This window comes from Phialemonium atrogriseum, assembly GCF_030411735.1.
Source record: "Phialemonium atrogriseum strain 8032-3 unplaced genomic scaffold QBC33scaffold_14, whole genome shotgun sequence".
NCBI classification, from domain to species: domain Eukaryota; kingdom Fungi; phylum Ascomycota; class Sordariomycetes; order Cephalothecales; family Cephalothecaceae; genus Phialemonium; species Phialemonium atrogriseum.
This window is the reverse complement of record NW_026848151.1, coordinates 802,393-821,667: the sequence shown is the minus strand read 5'-3', so window position 1 is coordinate 821,667 and position 19,275 is coordinate 802,393. Positions and strand designations below refer to the sequence as shown.

Sequence of the window (19,275 nt, the reverse complement as noted above, 5' to 3'; positions counted from 1 at the left end):
AGACTGTTGCTGAAGCATTGCACCACCATCTATAGCATCGTACTATTACACCCTTCCTCGTAGATGGTAGCCTGACTGCACATACGAAGGCATCTAGGCACCTACTTCCACGTTTGCACGTCCCTATGCCCTCGTGTAGGTACCTAAGGCAACCTCAAGTACTTCGGTACTTGGGTAAAGGTACCAGGTTCCTGTTCTGCGCGTCAAGCTTCCCAGGTTTTTTAACACGTCTCCTCCAACACACCTTCCGTTTGTCTTCCTCAACCGCCCCGCATCTTCTCACATTCGACCTTCCACCTCGAGTCATTGAACACGACACTCTGATTTAGCACTCTTTCAAGCCATCTGTCGTTATGAACGGCCGCTGTTAATAGGCCAAAATCATGGGGTCCAGCAGCAGTGCACGCATTGCGTCCCCCATCGTGGATGAGCACCAAGCAGGAACACCGATGAGCACAGAGCCAGATCCTGGGCTGGCACAGGACCGGCCTGTCCAGGATTCCGGTTCAGTTGACAACCATCCCGAGGAACCAGTGTCACAGCATCTCCAGCAACTGCTCGCCAACCCCGGCAATCCTCCTGAGGTGCTCGAGGCCGCTGTCGAGATTGGAGTAAAGCTGATTGATCGCCTGGTGAAATCCATCGAGGATGTTGCGCCAAATCCTGGCGCTACCTCTTGGCTGAAGTATCTGAGAGAACTTCAGGTTCGTGCCGAGGCCCCTCGTACTGTCGTCGGTGTTGTAGGCAATACCGGCGCCGGCAAGAGTTCTGTCATAAACGCCTTGATTGATGAGGAGAGGTCCGTGGTTCCGGCTGCCCAATCCTTCGTGGCTAATCCCGCTTCTGTCCTGTTCCAAGTTGACAGCCTCTAGGCTACTTCCCACCAACTGTCTGAGAGCTTGCACAGCCTCTCCGACTGAGATTTCGTACAACCACTCGGACGATCCAGCAGCGCTTTACCGAGCCGAAGTCGAGTTCATTACCACCGAGGATTGGGTTCGGGAGCTCGAGATTCTGTTCTCGGACCTCCTTGACGGAAAAGGCGTTGTGTCGCGCGAATGCACCAATGCCGACAGCGATGCTGGTATCGCCTTTGCCAAGGTGAGGGCCGTCTATCCAAATAAGACGAAGGAAATGCTGGGTAAAGAAAGCCCCATGGCTCTCGCCGACGAGCCTGCCGTGCGAGGTGTGCTCGGAAGTGTCAAAACCTTGCAGGGAAAGTCAGCCCAGGAACTATATCAGCGACTCCAGAGCTTCGTCGATAGCAAAGAGAAAACAACTGGCACCACGTGGAGGATTAGTCCCATGGAATTCTGGCCCTTGATCAAGGTAGTTCGTGTCTTCACCAAGGCCTCTGCTCTCTCGACCGGTGCCGTCATTGTTGACTTGGTAAGCGGTCCTCTGTCCACCCACCACTCATCACTAGGACTCACACGTGTTTAGCCTGGTGTCCAAGACGCGAATGCTGCTCGAGCAGCCGTGGCAGCCAACTACCTGAAATCATGCAATGCTCTATGGATCGTTGCCCCGATCACGCGGGCCGTCGACGACAAGACCGCCAAGTCTCTCCTTGGCGACTCCTTCAAGCGTCAGTTGAAGTACGACGGCACATACTCGACCGTCACCTTCATCTGCTCCAAAACCGACGACATTTCCATCACGGAAGCTGCTGAGAGCCTGGATATGGAAGACGAAATCGCAGAATCTTTCATACAAGTTGAAGGTTTGGAAACGACCGGACAAGGCCTGAAGCAGGAATTGGATGCGCTCAAGGAGGGCATAGCAGTATACAGCAAGAATATCGATGAGTACGAGGCCCAGTATCGTACCTGGGAAGCTTTGGAGCGCAAGCTTGACGATGGCGAGACTGTATATGCCGCCTCCGACACAGCCAAGAAGAGAAAGAGGCAGGACAAAGCCTCTAGAAACCCCAGAGCGCGACCACATAACTCCTTCGACAACAGCAACACCGACTTGGATTCTGAGGCTGGGAACGACTAGGGAAATTCCCAGCCGTCCGAGAACAAGGTGGCGCTGACTGAAGATGTGATCGCTCAGACACTATCATCGCTGAAGACCCGGATCAAGGGGCTCCGTGGGGACCGACGTGACGCCGAGGCCAAGGTTTCCAAAGTTCGCAGCGAGATGGACTTGGTCCAGTCCGAGCGGGAGGATTTACTTGGGAATTTGACAGCCAAGTGCATACAAAGACGCAACGATTATTCCAGGGAAGCTATCAAGCGAGATTTTGCCATGGGTATCAAGGAGTGAGTCCACCGCTGGACCCAACCCGATGTACGACCGTTTGTGACCCGGCTGACAATCTACAGCCTCGATCAGGAGAACGCACTCGAGGAAGATGATGAGAATTTCGATCCCGAACAGGACTTGCGAGACTACGACCAAGTTGCCGAGTCTCTTCCCGTTTTCTGCGTCAGCAGCCGGGCGTACCAGAAGATGACGGGTAAACTCCAGAAGGACGGCTTCCAGAGCCAGGGATACATGACAACTGCGGACACCGAGATACCCCAGCTGCAACGGCATGCCAAGAAGCTCACCGAGGCTGGTCGAATGAGTAACAGCAGACAATTCCTCAACGACCTCGACCAGCTTCTCAACTCGATGAAGCTCTGGGCCTATAATGATGGCACCCGATGCACTTTGACAGACAGTGAGAAGAAACGGGAAGAGAGGCACCTCCACACTCTTCTCGACACGCTTGAGAAGGTAAGTCTCTCCTCTTCACATCGGTTGGCCTTGGCTAAACGGTAGTTGCAGGGTTTCGATGCAGCTGTCAAAGACACAGTTGCATCCATCCAACCCGCTCTCAACGATCACGTCTATAAGTACCTCAGCCTGGCAATCCCGTTGGCTGTTGATAGTGCGGTTGACACTGCTACCAAATGGGGCGCAATGCCAGCCATGGGTGGGCTGTCCTGGCCCACCTACAAGGCCATATGCCGCCGCAGAGGTGCTTACAGCGGCAAAATGGGGCCGCGAGACTTCAACAACGAACTCTTCGGACCGATCTCGCGCTATATTGCCAGTGGCTGGGAACGTGCATTCCAGCGTCGATTGCCTGCGATCCTTGCTGAGGTCACGGCCCCATCCCGAGGACATCTCCAAGGTTTCCACCAGTCTGTCCTCGATCGCGCCATGGAGCAGCACAACAACGTATCCGGTGTAAGCAAGTTAGCCAACCAGCTCGAGGCCCATTCTCGAACCCTGGATGATCTGCCGACCCACGCCAACGCTATAGTCACGGAGCTGCAGCGGGAGGCCAACCGCGAGTTTGCTCCTGTTATCCGCCAGGCTATGATCGATGCGTATACCATCTGCACTGATGAACATGGTAAGTTACCCAAGTTACCCTCGCTTGACTCAACAACGCCTAGTTCCCGCCCACTGCTAACATGGGATGAACTTAGGGCGTGGATCCTTTGGTCGCATGAAGACCGCTATGGTGTCCCACGTCGATGAGTCGCGTCATACCATGTTCCGCCAAGCCACCGACACTGTCAAGGGGCTTCTCGAGGAGATGATCGAAGTCGTGCAGACCCAGATGCACGACAAGACCCGCGAGATCTTGGACTCGGTCACTCGCGACTACACAACGGTGCTGGTTGGTTCTGGCATCAACAACCCGGCCGACCAGGGGTCAAGCGAGGGGCCTGAACATATGGCGGATGTGAAAGCCGCGCTACTGAGCGCTGACGCTTTATTTGCGCTAGCCGGGGCAAGTGACGATGGTTCTCCTGGCCGGATGGAGGACTCGGCGCAGGGGCGGTTGTCAAATGACGTGGACGAGGTCGGGGGTCCCCATGACCACGACGATCGTCGATTCGAGTACAACGAACCTAGCAACTCTCAAGGCAGCGACGAAACAGCGTCCCCATCTCGGGATCAGCTTCGCTCTCCCAACCGAAAATCGCACGAAGCTCACGGCGAGGCTGGAAGTCAATCCAATACTCCAGAGCCTAGTTCGCATAACGAATTCCCCTCCGTTGAAGCCCTCACGCGCAAGATCAAGCGGGAGCCCGTGGATTGATCCGATACTTGCATTTGCTTCCCCGGTCTGTGGGGTTTCCTGTAACTAACAACGCTCCCGGAGGACATTCACTCAAAGGCCCAGTTGATCTTGTTTGAGGCTCGTGGGTCTACCTACTTTTCTTGGTGGTTTCGGATCAGAAGTTCGGGACCCGGCCTTGTCACCGCCTCTTCTTGATCCTAAGAATGGTGGGCATGTCGCCGAAAGGACTGGTCTGGTTGGAGGCGTAGAAAGTATTGTTCTTGTACCTCATGACATATGATATCATCGTAATGACCGAGTTTTCTACAGGGGAAAATATTAGCTGCTTCATTGTGGAAGAAATAGAACACTATACGTCCTTCAGTGCGGACCCAGTGAGGTACGACACCTCCCCTCTTCATGACTTGGTCTCGCTCTTCCTCGGGCCGGAGGGGGGTGGGGGGGGGGGGTGTGTTCACAGAGGGTGATCTGGCCACAGAGGGTGATTTGGCCACAGCGAAACACCCCGGAGAGCCCATTGGTGGTTCTACCGTCTAACCCCCTTAAGCAGCCCCTGAGTTGGGTTGTTCCCGGTCCTACGTGATCTGTCGGGGCGAATTGGCTGACGGACTCTGCGAGGTCCAGACTGCGAAGAAGATCGATGGATAATTGTGCTAGGTAAAATCAAGTCAAGGCGGGCAAGTTCTTGGCCAGTACGGGCCGTCCCGGCTGTATTACGCGCTGGCCTAGGAACCAAGTGCCCAGTCTCTTGATGATGATCGATGGTACCTCGGATGATTCCTACGGTCGCGAGAACCCAGCCGACCCCTGGTCACCTTGTGTGTCCAAGTAACTTCCAAAATTCTAACGCACGAAACCATGGAAGGCTCCATTCCTTGAGGAGAGAGTGGCCCGAGGGGCTCACGCTGGAAGGATAATCACATCAGTTGTTGGTTCATACCGCTTTATGGATGGACAAGCCAGCTCGCCGGCCTCATCGCGTCCAACCTCAACTACACAGAGAACGAGGCAGCGGTCAACTTTACAAACGGGGTGCTGACGCAGCCGATGAAGATCGACCACAGCCTCAGTTTCCACGACGCGGTCGAGTGCCGGACCTTCACCGAGCTGATCGTCACCGACCCGGCGGTGCCGTACGTGATCGTAATGCGCGTGGTGCTCAACAGCACCGACGGCAAGATCAGGAAGATCCGGTACATCCACACAGTTTTGCACTGCAAGAATCCCAAATGTGGATTGGATAGCACGACCTTCTGATGGGCGTTGACACCTCTCCGCGGAGGTACTGGTTGCCAAGAACAACTACATTCGTTTGGAATGTCGAGTCATGAAACATCCAGACTCCAGACTCTGTAACCCGCAGGAGGCGCTCCAGTGAGGATTTGAAATCAATATACTTATGTAATCAGATATCATTTACCCATCATTTCCCGGCCCCACCTCAACGTCCCCCGTCGGTTTTTCTCCGTCTTCACAAGCTGCATCTGCCGCGCTATCCACTATCGCAGATCCGGTCACCGCACCCCCCCTTGGTATGACCTCCGCCCGGTTCTCACCAATAATCTAGTCCCGCTTTTTGTATCGTACTATAGAACCTCACTTGCATGCGCGACCTCGCGGGATGGCCGAAGAAACAAGCAAGCCGGCTGGTGTTCGCAAGAAGTTCGCCACTCCGCCGGTGAAGAGTGCCTGCTTGTCATGGTATGCTTGACTCCCTAGCCTTTAATCTGAAGGCAGGTGCAAGTTATACACTTGGCAATGAGCCAATGCTGATTATGCTCCAGCCGAGCCTCCCGGACCCGGTGCGACGGGAGCAACCCTTGTGCAAATGTAGGCGCGCTGCGACCCTGCATGAAGTGACCGTCTCTTATTGACGTGGGGATGAACAGTGCCAAGCGAGATCCCGGGAATGCGTATATCTTCCCAGCCGGCGGGGCGGCGCTCGCGTGCGCAAGAAGCGCAAGGTCAGCGATGAGGATCCAGAGCAGCCCGGCTCCGCACCGGCCGAGTTTGAGCTGGTTGCGGCGCCGCAAGAGCGTAAGCATTAGCCCAGTTCCCGGTGGCCCGGGACGCATGTCTGACTGCCACTGTTCTAGCCATCCCACTAGAGAACTATATCGACCCAGGGGCCGGCCTGAGCCAGCTCCCGGACTGGTTCCAAGACAGTGACTACATGTTCGATGGCCTGTTCACGACGCCATGCTTCCCCAACGTCTCTGATACAGACAATGAGTCAGATGCCCGGCCGCCTTTTTCTGGAAAGCCGGTTCCTATGGTTCGAGCATATAAAAGCGACAGCGCCATGTAAGCCAGACCCCAGTATCCCCTTGGTCAGCAAATTGGCTTTGACTGACTCACTGAATGACAGCCGAGAGGCATACTACGTTTTCATACATTCCGTCTTCCCAATCCTTCCGCCGCCAGATGGCATACCTGTGGATCACGTCTCTCCAAGATACCAAGACCAAGTTGAGAGCTTCGAGGACGGCTTTGAGTCTTCATCCCCCGTCGGCTTAGCCATATCTGCCATTCTAGCTCTCATACCATGCCCCGAGGACACTGATCACCTGAGTCACGAGTCTCTACTGTTTCGGCGAAAGTATGCACAGTACCTCGCACAGTCAGCCCTTGAGAGCATCGAGGCCGAGTCAGAGATCCCCGACTCCTCAACCGAGCCTCCCAGGGCTCTTGAGGATCCCCCAGACGGCCCAGTGCGGGAACCCTTCCACAGGGGCGTGCCATTGGAACTCGAATCGATCATCGCCTTGGACCTCCTCAGCGTTTATGAGTATGCCCAGCGAGGGAATCTGAAGAAGATGCAGAGCAGAGCCGGGCAGGCCCTGATGTCTGCCATGGCTTTGTCCATCCACTCATCCTCTGGCGACGACGAGTTTTGCGAGTCAAGACGCAGAGTCTGGTGGATGACTGTGAGTCTGGCACCCTCCCTCCCTCCCCCTGCATGTGCCGTAACTAGCAACTAAACTGATCTGGTCTTGAAGTATATGTCCGCCACCCAGGCGTCGGTCGTGAACAACACAGTATGGCTTATATCCCCGGTGTGCCTAGCCGTACCATCGTATCTCGCTAACTGACGCCCACAGAAACTCTCGTTCGCCATCTTCGCGCCGGGCTTCACGGCAAAGTTTCCGGTGCTGAAGTCAGACTCTGAGGTGAGTGCATATCTAGAACTGCCTTCTGAGGTCGCATTGCTCAAACTTTTGCTGTCTAGGCTTTTGCGATATTTATTCGAAGCCAACAGGCCATACTCAGCGCATCAAAATTTGTCATGGAGCTCAAGAAGACAGTGGCTGCAAATGGCAACATGACCCCCGTCTACGAACAAATGAGGGAACTCGAGATGTTCCTGGAACCTCTCATCGCCCAGAGCGACGCATGGGTCTTCAGCTCCACGACGACGTCGCCGGTTGATCCCAGCGAGGAAGTCGTTGCACGCGGTCTCAAGTGCATTGCCCGTGTCAAACTCAACAGGTAGGCAATTGCGATGTGGGAAGCATCTACGTGGCAAGAAAACTGACGCATGCACTTAGCGCGAGAATAAAGGTTCACCGGTACTGTGCCTTCCTCGACCTTCCCATCTTCTCGGCCAAGCACTGCGACCTCAGGGCCAAACCGGCCGGGGGCGAGTTTGATCAGGAGACGACAAACAGCCTGTCGTTTTGTTCCTACAGCCCGCTCCTCTCCAACCCCACAAGCTCGTCCGCGTCCAGCTCGCCGCCATTCCCGTCCAACCACTCGACCCCCTCCTCGAATGGGGACCTCGGCCTCTGGGCCACGGTTTCCCCCGGGGGCGGCAACAGCGGCTTCCCGTTCAGCAGCCACGTCTCGTCCAAGATCTCCCTCCAGGCGGCCCTCAACGTGGCGCAGGCCTTCGACGACCTCCCGTACCCCAACCCGTCCGGCCAACAACAGCCGCAGCCTCCCCCCTACCGCCTCTCCCCGACGTCAGTCGTCCCCGCCCCGCGCACGATGCCTTCGTTCGCCTGCTGCGCGATGCAGTGCGCCTACGCGCTGCTCATGGTCCGCGACAGGGCCAAGGCCGCGGGGGCCCCGACGCCGCTCGTCGCGGGCCTGCTCGGCGTCCTGAACCGCGGGCTCGCGTCCATCTCGGCCACGCTCGAGAACTACTCGTCTGCGTTTGAGGCCCTGGGGGGCATGAGAGGTGAGTAGACCTGTGTGTGTTCTTGGGACAGGGCACGGAACAGATAAGTGGTTTTGTATCCGAACCTCGAGCTGACTTGCCGTCTTTTCCACAGATCAGATTCGAAGCGCCGTAGATCCGCCGGTGGGGGTGGGGGTTGAAGCGTGGAATGATATGGGATGATACCAATGACCTGGTCCCGCATATGTGTAGGAGTATGGACAACCGCGCTACTGGCTTCGCTGCTTGGAATTCGGGGAAACCTACCCACCCCCTCTTCTCGGAAGGCGTACAACAAAATCTCCCACCTTCTCTGCTCACTGTATTAAGAACATATAGGATACATGTAATCACGAGGCGACAAGACCTCTTCGCTCTGGGAGATTTGCGAATGCCGCCTGGATCGGGCGCCAACGCCTCCGAGGAACTGAATGCCCTGTGATGGCGAACCCCATCCCAACAAATCGCCAGCGCCCGTATCAGAAGAATTGCTCCGCCTTTAGCGTGATGTCTCAGGCAGCCCATTTTCTCTTGTAGGGCTGCGTACATGGGATCTTTTTTTTTGTTGCCCTTCCGTCTTGCCACAGAATAGGGCGTCGTGGCCAAGGGGGGAAACCGAGAGCAGGGGAGTACGAGGGTTCCAAAGGCCTAACGGCGGACAAGGGGATTCTATTGCTCAGACACCTTTCTTATTTATGTTAATAACAGCTACGACAACCCAATGCACCCGGGGATGATGAAGGAGAGGAGAATGCCCGTGATCAAGTTATCCATCCAATCTATTCCAAGGCACCAGGGGGTCTATGACAAGCCGCACGCGTCCCAACCTTTTTTTCTTTCTCTCTCTCTCGTCGCGAGGATCGAGCCCAACTCACTGCACTTCCCGGACGACCTTGTCGACGGCCTTGGCGAAGTACTCGACGTTGCGGGTGTTGAGGCCTGCCATGCTGATGCGGCCGTTCTTGGTCATGTAGACGTGGAACTCCTCCCTGAGGCGTGCGACCTGAGCCTCGGACAGGCCCGTGAAGCTGAACATGCCGATCTGGTCCGTGATGTGGTTCCACTGGCCCGGGGTGCCGAGCGCCTCGAGCCGGGACCGCAGCGCCCGGCGCATGTCGATGATGCGCCCGGACATGGTCCGCAGGTTGTCGCGCCACTCGGCGAACAGCGCCTCGTCGTTGAGCACCGCCGACGCGATCCGCGCCCCGTACAGCGGCGGGTTGCTGATCTCGGACCGCTGCAGTATCGCCAGCTGGGAGGCGACGCGCGCCGTGACCTCGGCGGCCCCCGCGGACGGGGACGAGACAAAGTGCAGGCAGCCGGCGCGCTCGCCGTAGAGGCCAAAGTTCTTGGCGAAGGACTGGGCGACGACGAGCTCGAACCCCCGGTCGACGAAGAGGCGGATGGCCGAGGCGTCGCGGTCCAGGTCGCCCGAGGCGAAGCCCTGGTAGGCGCAGTCGAAGAAGGGGAAGTGGCGCTTGGCGCGCATCAGGTCGGCGATCTCGCGCCACTGGTCCGGGGTGGGGTCGACGCCGGTCGGGTTGTGGGCGCAGGCGTGCAGCAGGATGATGCTGCGGTCGGGGGCGGCGGCGAGGGCGGCCTTCATGCCGGCGAAGTCGAGGCCCCGGGTGGCCTTGTCGAAGTAGGGGTACGTGGCGATGGGCAGGCCGACGTTGGTGAAGATCTGGTTGTGGTTGGCCCACGTCGGGTTGCTGAGGTAGACGGTGCGGTTCGCGCCATCGACCTTGTAGAAGCGCGCCAGGAACAAGCCCGCCAGATGCACGGCGCCGGTGCCCGAGATGGTCTGCACCGACGTCGTGCGCTTCTCGGCAAGCGCCGGCGACGAGGCGCCCAGGATCAGCTCCGACGCCTTGCTGGTGAGGGAGTTCAGGCCCGCGATGGGCAGGTATTCGTGGTTCAGGTCGGGGTCATTGCGGAGGATCTCGTCGGCCTAGAAAGGTGTGTGAGCTTGCGATCAAGAGAGGTCTTGCGGGGTCGAAGAGAGGGATGGAATGGGGCAGCAACAACAAGAACAACAAGTTGTAATTGATGCCATACCACGCACCTTCTTGACAACTGGCAGAACCCACGGCTTCGCATTATCGTCTCGATATGCTCCAATTCCCTGGAATTGAGCTTGTCAGCGTGGGTGACTCACGGCGAGCGTGTCAATCTGGAGTAGAGGGGTTGCCCCACCAAGTCAACTTTATCCTTGCTCTCATCGGCTCGATACGCCCGCATCAGGCCAAAGAGGGCATCCTCAGGGGCTTGAGGAACCGCCTCTGCGGGGAAACTCGTTGATGCTACCGGGGAAGCCATGTGGTCTGTAATGTTCCGAAGCCTGGAGAGAGGAGAGGAGGATGTTGAGGCTGAGGCTGAGGGCATTATGGGATGTTGCGAATACGACGGCATTATATTTGCTGAGCGGGTGACCCGATAACCCCTCAAAGTGCTACCAACCTATACCTGGGTTGCTACTGCAAGCCATATTAGTCAACCGGCTGGAGCAACATCATCCAATAAGAAGTAACCTTGATATGCATACCAAGCAAAAGAAATCTGGAGACCGAGTTGTTTTCTTCCAAATTCTTTCCCCGAAACTTCAATTCCTGCCCCCAATCTTGCACCTAATCCTCAGATGAGACTCTCTCCCTGGTTCGCATTTCTCCGCCGTGGAATCTTTGCAATATGCTGTGCAGGGAGGGGAGTTTTAATACCAAGGACTGTCTTGCTTTACTCAATTGGTTGAAGAAGGAAGAAACTCGTACTTGTGTCGCACGTCACCTTCTCCAACTTATATGTAATCGTCTCACACCACAACTTGGTCGACCCATGCCGATCATCTGACCTCCCGGGCCGAGGCAAACCCCAAATTCCCCCCCCCCCCCCCGGGTCGATGCTTGTGCTCCGGGTGTGACTGAGCACGAGCTGATGATTGGTATATTTCTACCGAGGAGGAAGAGGCAGCCACGGCCACTTCTGGTGTTGATTCAGACGCACAAGACTCTACAGTGGCATGATCCCTACATTATCGATCATTGCAGCTAACAAGAAGCTGGAAGGCACTTCGGTCCTCCCGGGGATGGTTGCCCTGGGCAACAATTGGCAATAGAAGTATCTTGTCTTTTAAACCTCACAAGGTATCAAGAGCTGCGTGGGTACCAGAGGACTCGGCATGTCAACTTGCCACCAGACCTCCGAGATTAATTAAGCAGCAACTGGTTTTCATACGGGAAGTCGGCAGGCAATAATCTAATTAAAACGTAGAATTTGGAACTGTCGTCATATAATTATAACCGTTTCTGGGAATCATCGACTCGTTATTCTTACGATTGTCAGAGTGCCCAACTACAAGGCTCGTTGGTTTCTATTCGACTGCATATCTTGCGGACTTGCTGTTCACCATGGTGGGCCTTGGAATTATATCTCTGCTCTTCAGCAGCAGCATCCGGGCAACATCTTCAAAGATTGAGACAATTCCGTCGACCATTGCCGAGGATTGCACGGCCGAATCACGCACATTACACAACATGACCACCTATCAGATCCAGATCTCATATAGCAATTCCTCGGACGAAGACAACTCGGTCGTCTTCCAGCTGTACAATCCCGCAATCGGCGTCGACGCCCAATGCGCAGCCTACGGGCCCACGCTCGGGGTTGGCGACTCTCGGTCGGATACGTGGTACCCGTGCTTCGTTGAGTCCAGAGACGCGAGGATATCGGCCGCGTTCAAGTACGACTTCGTCGCCAACCAGGTGACTGTCAACGAGACGTGGGTCTGCGATGCTGCGGACCCGGATCAGTCGTACGTGTAGATCCGAACCAAAGAGCTGCGCACAGGTTATTTGCTGTATCTTACGCGCTCCGCTGACCTGGATGGTTTACGAAAAGGGTGGTCTTTCAGGCTTTTGGGCCAAGCACGCTACCGGCCCCTTGTCACAATACTACTGATCAGGGGGTTCTCCAGATTCAGTGTATTCAAGACGAGGACATGCCCCTTGAAGTCTCCGTCACGTCGAAGGAGCTGTGAGGAGTAATATCAAGTATAATGTTGCGGAAGGCCAGATGCCTATTATTGGCTTTTGTGACTGTATCCCTTATAATGTCGAACACTATGAGGAAACAATTTCCTGGCGGGTCCTCGCATTGCTAGGACGGATACCTCAGTTGATCTATCTTGAGCATAGAATGTAGCTTACCAGTAATTAGATGGAGTTCAACTATAGTGATGCCACTGGAGTAGTCAAAAGCTACAGGAGGAGGATTAATTAGCTGGAGGTTGAGTAGAGAGACTTTCAGACTAACAGTATCTATCTGTACATATTCACACAAAAAACAAGTAATATCCGTAGCTACCCAACGATCTTCTTCCGAATAAGATCCAAGGCGCCAGTGGTAGAATAATTATCCACCTTGGCCTTCTCTCCTCTGAGTTGAGCCTGTACATTCTCCCACACCTCGCTCAGCACCGGCCTGTCAGTCGCTCCCCCGATGTTCATCTGCTCCCCCGCCGGTCCACAGTCAGTCTTACCAGATTATCATCTATGCAGGAAACAATTTAATTAGAACTCACCAAGCCGGGAACAATCGCCCATCGCTGCAACACCGTCCCATCTCCCTTTACCACCAGCAACGCAGGCTGCGCCATCCCATGCTGGTATCCCCACCTCGAGCTGATCGCAACATCAAGGAGGTCTCGGTCCTTCAGTTCCTTCGCGAGGATGTTCTCCGGGTCGACGATAGCGGCGTCCGTGAATCCCGTCCACGCCCGTGCCTTTTCGAGGTGCTCGGGCACCTCTGCCGTGACGATTACGGGAGTCCCGCCGGCGGCCTTGATTTCGCCGGCGAGGGCGACAAGTTCCTTGATGTGGGCTATGCAAAAGGGGCACCAGTTGCCGCGGTAGTCTTGCAGGGGTAAGAATGATTTGATGCGAGGGTGGGGGGGGGGGGCGTACAGAGTAAGAAGACAAAGGATGATGAGGAGAGTAGGTCGTCCAACTGTTTTACAGGATCGGGGCTCGCCATATGGGGTTGTATTGTAGGTCTGTGATAATAAATAGGTACACTGCACGATGCTGATGGATCAGGGGGAAAGTGAACACGATAGGTAGGGGATGTAGTTCATGTCTACAATTCCAGGATTCACAATGATTATGTACCTACACTCTCGCGAGCGGCGATCATGCGGGGTGCGAGGCAACTTACCTGTTCGGCATCGTTGTGGCTGCAAGGAAAAGGATGGAATGGGTGTCATCATCGGGCAGATTCGGTTCCCGTTCCTCCGCATCCGCGAAACTCATGATATACCTAGCTTGCAGTCTCAATGTTTTATATTGAGCAAGATTCTTACTATGGAAAGAAGTGTCGATTCTTGACGTGCAATTCTTTCCTACAAATACGTAATGTGGAATTGTGACAAAATAGGAAGTGTCGTCTGGTGTCTTGCAAGGACCTAGAATGGATTACTATAAATTGAAAAGAGGCAAGGTCCTCTTCTGATCACAAAACTCCCTGCCTGTCCTTATACGTCCTCAAGAGATGCCAGATAGAGCCATCATTCCATGACCTGACCTGATCAGGTCTTCCCTCCTCTGCCATCTCCAAGTCAACTACCATGATTCTGTCGCCAACCAGAATAAAATTATCCAGCTTTGCATCCGTGTGCGCAATGTTATAAAAGGCCATCGTGTCATAGGCGTTGGTGAGAAGCTCCCTCAACCTATCCTCTGAGATCTCCGCTGCAGCAGGCTCACAGAGTGCATTGCCGCCAATGTCTGAGAAGAGAAGAGCAGGCGTGCCGTCTGCCCATGTCACCTGACCGTAATATTTGGGGAGGACGACACCCTGAAGGTCGCGCAACTTCGCATACATGGCTTTCTCGTTTTCAAACTCCTCAGCCCACCCTTCCTTTTGCTTCTTGCAAATAATAGTTGAGGGGAGGAACCATTCAGGGAAGGTGCCCCTGACCCATTTTTGCGCTACCTGTGGTAAGAAAGCGAGAAGATGGAGAGCAATGCCGCTGAGAATGCCACGGTGGATATAGATTCGGGACACATTCGCATGGCCAGGGTTGATTTGTGTTGACACAGTCAGGAGACGGGTTCTAAACCATAGTCGCTATGGGTGTTAACTGACTGTTGGATTATAGAGTAGTCAAACTAACCTCAATGGCAGCATTAGGTTGAGGACTGGAGATATCAAGGCAGGTTTAGCCATATCTACATGAGCTGTAAGTTAAGCGGAGGAAGATAAAAAAGCATACGGCTTCAAAGCTTGGGAAATGAATCTCTCGACGCGTAGCGAGCAGCACGTGATACAGAGGAATAAGACGGAACTTGTCTACGAGGAGCTGGAGAGTGACAATCTTAGCATACAACACTCACGATTTCGGCTGGGGGCAACGAGGCCTACGGACTAACAGAAAAGAAGACGGCTAGGAAGGTTGAGGACAAGCCAGACTAAGCTACCTTGAGTGATTGTCTTCAAGTTTGAGGAATGACCATTTCACTCAGACTTTTGAATAGACCAACAGTCAACAAGCCTGATAAAAGCAACAGCTATTTTCCAAATCCCCATCAACGCCATATTGAAAAATATGGCAAAAGCTTGAGCGGATCTTAGCTGTCGACGTGAAGTGGAGTCGGTGCAAAGGAGGTGGAGATTAAAGAGCTTCCAGTTGGTATGCTATTAGGCTACAGATATTCATGCATCTGCCAAGATTGTCCAAAAGCTTGTCATATATATGTACATTTAGTTGTTGGGTCAACTTTGAAAAACGATGCTGTGAAATTGCCCTGGTCTTATACGGTGGCCTCATGTGACACTGGTTGTATTTCATTGGGGAATCTATACGGCCAGGCATCTGCTGGCAAGCCAGGCAGGGGGTTAGAAATAACAGAAGCCTCAAATCACCAGATCCCAGACGATCAGGAACAGGCACAGCCCACTGGCAGCGAAGAAGGTGTACCTCGCCGGGCTTGCTCTCTGGGCTGCCTTTTTCAGCTCCTTGTTGCCGCCTCCAATGTCATCCGTCGTCCTGAACGAATCCGCCACTAGCTGGTCGATGTGTGCCGACTGCGTCTCGAGGTTGCTGACGAGGAGGGTCTGCAATTCCGAGATCTCGAGAAGAGACTTCTCTGCCGTCCTGTTATTTCCTTTTGTCAGTCCGTTGCGTTGCTGCCCACTCCCGCGCAAGTCACCACTCACCTGACTTTGTCCAGGGTGCTCTCGTAATGCTTCAGCATGTCCTGGTTGCCCTTCTCAAACATCTGTTGCTGTTCGTCCGTCAGGTTCAGCTGTGGCCTCTTCCCCCCTTCCTCCTCCTCGACCGCCAATCCCTGGCCCGAGCCGCCCAAGCCCGAACTCGAACTGGCCACCTCTCCCAGACCAGAAAAGTCCGCCAGACCCCCAGCCCCAACCCCCATGAGCCCTCCCCCAGCCTTAGCAAGCACGCTCCTGCTCTTCTCCACCTCCCTCGTCAGCCTCGTCTCCATCATCCTCTGCTGCGTGCCCCCGACCTCCTGCAGCCGCCTCCTCAGGAACCACAGCACAGCCTCCCGGTGCGCGCCCACCTGGCCCGCGCGGTCCTCCTCGGCGACCTGCTCGGGGCTCCTCCTCTTGTTGTCGGCCCCCCCGCCGCCGGCCGCCCACGCGCCCAGGACGCCGCCGCGCCCGCGCCTCTTGCGGGCCAGCGCGGCCTCGGTGTCGCGGCGCAGCTGCTCCGCGTCGGCGAGCGCGCGGATCGACGCGTTCAGGTCGCGCAGCGTCACCTTGGCGCTGGCGTCGATCTCCTCGCGGTCTCGGTCGGTTAGGTGCTGCTGTCGCTGGGAGGCGGGCGGCGGCTGGGTGGTGGTGGGTTTTGTGCGTAGGAGGGACTTGCGCGGGGCGGCGGTCGAGAGGTAGGCCTGGCGGATGGAGAGGAGGTCGGTGTGTAGGCGGGTGATGAGGGAGGACTGGCGAGGAGGGCGGAGCCGTTTGTTAGTGGGTGGGCTCTGGGCTTGTTGGTTGTGGGTGAGGGGGCAGGAGAGGGTGGGCACTCACGATTCGGTAGGCTTCCTTGAGGAACTCGTCGATCTTGTCGGGGTTGAAGCTTGCTTTGGCGGCAGGAGCATCATGCTTCTTGAGAAGCATGTTAAAGGCGGGTGTGACGTCGGACATGGTGGCTGTATTTTGTCAATTGAGAGGCATGAAGGGCCAGCCTTATATTATTGTTTTCTTATCGTGTCATAGTGCCACGGTTTGTGCTGTACTTTCGACTGGTTACTGGTGCCTCGAAGTCTTGACGAAGCCAGCTGTCAGGGAGCTTGGTTATTGACGACGTGGAATGTGGCTGTCGTGCATTTTGTGGCTTGAGGGGGACGTGCTTCTGTGGCGGTGCAACTTCCAAACTTTGACCATTAGATCTTGGTTCATAATTAAAACACCTAGCCAGTGATCGTTGTGGTAATGAAAACCAAGCTCCGTTCCGGCGGCTTTCACTGGCTCAAGGTTCCAGATCCAAAAACGATAACGCCTTTCTTCCCCATTGAATGGCCAGTGTGCTACTCCACCCAGGGCCGATACCGCTGTTCGGCATGCTTGCCTCACCTCGGTCATGGATCGGGGAGGGGCCGCTAGGACGATAACGCCGACCAGGTTGTGCGCGAGTCTCCTAGGTTCCAATTCGGGTCTAATTGGCTTTTTTCGGCCGTTCCTGGACCGGCTATTGCGCCGTCAGAGAACCGGGAATAACTCTAAACTGGACTGTTCCGTATCCTGTTCTAACTTCTAATAAGACCAAGAAGCCTGCACGTTTCTTCATCTTCCTCCTCTCCTTCCTTCGATATGCAAGTGCACAAGTGCAAGCCGATCTAGTCTTCCAGTCCAGTCAGTAGCCGATATGGGTTGTGGGCATCGTGTTACACAACCTGCTCCCACTCGCGGCGTTCGTTTCCATCTTCTCCCTCTCCGCTCAACGATGATTCGGCTTCGCTATGGTGTTCGATGATAAATTGACGTCACTGGGAAACGACGGGGGATCTGCAGGCCCGACCGGGACGCCTGCCTGCCGCTCGGCCAACGAGAAGGATGCTCAAGGTATCTTGAATGGGCACGAGCCGGGTGGACGGGAGCTGGACGGTGCCGATGAACATGACCCCAGGGGTCCCGGCGAGACTGCTTCCGACCAAGATGGGCCCTCCAGTTCCGACCCCGAGAATCTCGGGCGAGTCTCGGGCGGCCCGGCGTACAGCACCTTCTCAAGGTCTACCAGACGGTGGGTGGTAGCGATGGTGACCCTCTCGAGCTTTATCTCGCCCATGACGGCCAACATCTACTTCCCGGCCCTCAACCCCATCGCCGCCGACCTGGGGGTTTCCATCGGCCTTATCAACCTGACTCTCACAACCTACATGATCCTCCAGGGCATATCGCCCACCCTATTCGGCGAATTCGGCGACGTGGCGGGGAGGCGGCCGGCCTTCATCGTTGCTGTCTCAATCTATATCGTTGCCAATATCGGCCTCGCCCTGCAGAATAACTACATCGCTCTGCTCATCCTTCGGATGATCCAGAGTGGTGGGAGCAGCGGCACACTTGCGCTGGGCTATGCCGTCGTCGCGGACGTCGCCGTCAGCGGGGAGCGAGGGAAGTACATGGGCATTGTGGGTGCTGGAATCAACGTGGGGCCGGCCATTAGCCCCGTCCTCGGAGGTATCCTGGCCGAGTACCTGGGGTGGCGGGCCATCTTCTGGTTCTGCCTGATCTTCTCCGGCCTCTGGCTGGTCCCGTATATCCTTTCGGTTCCCGAGACATGCCGGAATGTGGTGGGGAACGGGTCGATCCCACCACCGCGCTTGAACATGACGCTCCTGGACTATATCCGCCTCCGTCGGCGTCCTGCCAACGAGAGACCCAGCAGCATGAAGAGAAAGCTACGCTTCCCAAATCCCTTCCACACTCTGAAAGTAGTCTTCGAGAAGGACATCGGCATGATAATCTTCTACAACACGATGCTGTACCTGGTCTTCATCCTCATAACCGCGACCCTCTCGACCCAGTTCGCCGAGATCTACCACTACAACAACCTCCAGATCGGGCTCTGCTACCTGCCCTACGGCGTGGGGTGTTGCATCGCCTCGGTGGCGCAGGGCTACGTTCTGGACTGGAACTACCGGCGCATCGCGCGGCGCATCGGCTTCACCATCGACCTGCGGCGCGGCGACGACCTGACGCACTTCCCCATCGAGCGCGCGCGCCTGCAGCCCGTGTACGCGACGGCCGCCGTCGGCGCCGCCGCCACCGTGTGCTACGGCTGGGCGCTCGAGGCCGAGGCCCCGCTGCCCGCGCCCCTGGCCCCCGCTGTTCCTCATCGGCCTCTGCGTCACGGGCTCCTTCTCCATCCTCAGCACCCTCATCGTCGATCTGTACCCGGACAAGCCCGCCACCGCCATCGCCGCAAACAACCTGTTCCGCTGCCTCTTTGGCGCCGGCGGCACCGCGTTGGTCGAGACCATGCTCCGGGCCATGGGGAGGGGCTGGTGCTATACTTTCCTGGCACTGGTCGTTGTCCTGTTCTCGCCCATCCTGTTTGTGTCCATCAAGTGGGGGCCGAAGTGGAGGGAGGAGAGGAGGGCGAGGAAGCTGAAGGAGAGGGAAAAGGAGGAGGCTGAAAGGGAAGAGGCCGAGAGGGCTGAGACATGAGCACCTAGGCACTGGAAGTATTGATGGGGGTGGCCAAGGGGACGCCTTCCTAGAACCCCAGCCAATTGTCCACCGAGCCATGTTTGCCGGACTTTTAGCCCCTGTTGATTTTGCAGGAGGCTCCAGCTTCTCTCGTAGAAACTTAGAAATAATATGAGATACATGCGTTAGACAAGGGCAGCAGGCGAGATGGGGGGATCGACATAATGCACTGTACAACGACGACATGCTATAGCGACCGCAAGTGCCGACCTACATTCAGGAGTTGCATGTTTGTATGTATGGGCTGCTAGTCTTTGGTGAGGTACCAACAAGTGGCTATAAAGCGGTCATGAGCCATGGGAAATTCGTGGCAAGAATGGCGGGCAAGTTGAACATACGCTTATTCTCATAGGACAAACGC

General features: G+C 55.8%; 8 protein-coding genes across 8 annotated transcripts; 4 read left to right on the top strand and 4 right to left on the bottom strand.

Annotated features, from left to right (window-relative positions):
- Window positions 1–383: 383 nt before the first annotated feature.
- Window positions 384–5,287, top strand: QBC33DRAFT_559655 (uncharacterized protein; the record flags this gene model as incomplete). The annotated part of the gene is made up of 8 exons (XM_060429992.1): window positions 384–799; window positions 873–1,389; window positions 1,444–1,869; window positions 2,002–2,267; window positions 2,331–2,727; window positions 2,779–3,352; window positions 3,429–4,039; window positions 4,994–5,287. The coding sequence occupies 8 exons, from the start codon at window positions 384–386 to the stop codon at window positions 5,285–5,287; spliced, it is 3,501 nt and encodes a 1,166-aa protein (XP_060283149.1).
- Window positions 5,288–5,651: 364 nt separating this feature from the next.
- QBC33DRAFT_559654 (Sorbicillinoid biosynthetic cluster transcription factor sor3) lies at window positions 5,652–8,218 on the top strand (the record flags this gene model as incomplete). Its single annotated transcript, XM_060429991.1, has 9 exons — window positions 5,652–5,731; window positions 5,815–5,860; window positions 5,920–6,067; window positions 6,127–6,334; window positions 6,399–6,957; window positions 7,030–7,068; window positions 7,132–7,200; window positions 7,260–7,519; window positions 7,579–8,218. 9 exons carry the CDS (start codon window positions 5,652–5,654, stop codon window positions 8,216–8,218), a joined length of 2,049 nt encoding a protein of 682 aa, XP_060283148.1.
- A 632-nt stretch (window positions 8,219–8,850) lies between these two features.
- Window positions 8,851–10,959, bottom strand: QBC33DRAFT_540688 (aspartate aminotransferase). Its single transcript, XM_060428087.1, has 4 exons — window positions 10,735–10,959; window positions 10,386–10,666; window positions 10,255–10,314; window positions 8,851–10,140 (listed from the first exon to the last, which is right to left on the bottom strand). Exons 2-4 carry the CDS (start codon window positions 10,599–10,601, stop codon window positions 9,061–9,063), a joined length of 1,356 nt encoding a protein of 451 aa, XP_060283147.1. The 5' UTR covers window positions 10,602–10,666; window positions 10,735–10,959; the 3' UTR covers window positions 8,851–9,060.
- Window positions 10,960–11,206: 247 nt separating this feature from the next.
- QBC33DRAFT_93628 (uncharacterized protein) lies at window positions 11,207–12,345 on the top strand. Its single transcript, XM_060433202.1, has one exon. The coding sequence runs from the start codon at window positions 11,594–11,596 to the stop codon at window positions 12,005–12,007; it is 414 nt and encodes a 137-aa protein (XP_060283146.1). The 5' UTR covers window positions 11,207–11,593; the 3' UTR covers window positions 12,008–12,345.
- Window positions 12,346–12,470: 125 nt separating this feature from the next.
- On the bottom strand, window positions 12,471–13,399 carry QBC33DRAFT_540681 (uncharacterized protein). Its single transcript, XM_060428086.1, has 3 exons — window positions 13,148–13,399; window positions 12,766–13,097; window positions 12,471–12,691 (listed from the first exon to the last, which is right to left on the bottom strand). Exons 1-3 carry the CDS (start codon window positions 13,215–13,217, stop codon window positions 12,545–12,547), a joined length of 549 nt encoding a protein of 182 aa, XP_060283145.1. The 5' UTR covers window positions 13,218–13,399; the 3' UTR covers window positions 12,471–12,544.
- Window positions 13,400–13,605: 206 nt separating this feature from the next.
- Window positions 13,606–14,469, bottom strand: QBC33DRAFT_540680 (uncharacterized protein). The gene has a single exon (XM_060428085.1). The coding sequence runs from the start codon at window positions 14,061–14,063 to the stop codon at window positions 13,692–13,694; it is 372 nt and encodes a 123-aa protein (XP_060283144.1). The 5' UTR covers window positions 14,064–14,469; the 3' UTR covers window positions 13,606–13,691.
- Window positions 14,470–14,861: 392 nt separating this feature from the next.
- Window positions 14,862–16,349, bottom strand: QBC33DRAFT_493039 (uncharacterized protein; the record flags this gene model as incomplete). Its single annotated transcript, XM_060425502.1, has 3 exons — window positions 14,862–15,336; window positions 15,399–16,144; window positions 16,233–16,349. The coding sequence occupies 3 exons, from the start codon at window positions 16,347–16,349 to the stop codon at window positions 15,096–15,098; spliced, it is 1,104 nt and encodes a 367-aa protein (XP_060283143.1). The 3' UTR covers window positions 14,862–15,095.
- An 815-nt stretch (window positions 16,350–17,164) lies between these two features.
- Window positions 17,165–18,872, top strand: QBC33DRAFT_515669 (chloramphenicol resistance protein; the record flags this gene model as incomplete). The annotated part of the gene is made up of 2 exons (XM_060426105.1): window positions 17,165–18,438; window positions 18,497–18,872. 2 exons carry the CDS (start codon window positions 17,165–17,167, stop codon window positions 18,870–18,872), a joined length of 1,650 nt encoding a protein of 549 aa, XP_060283142.1.
- Window positions 18,873–19,275: the final 403 nt, after the last annotated feature.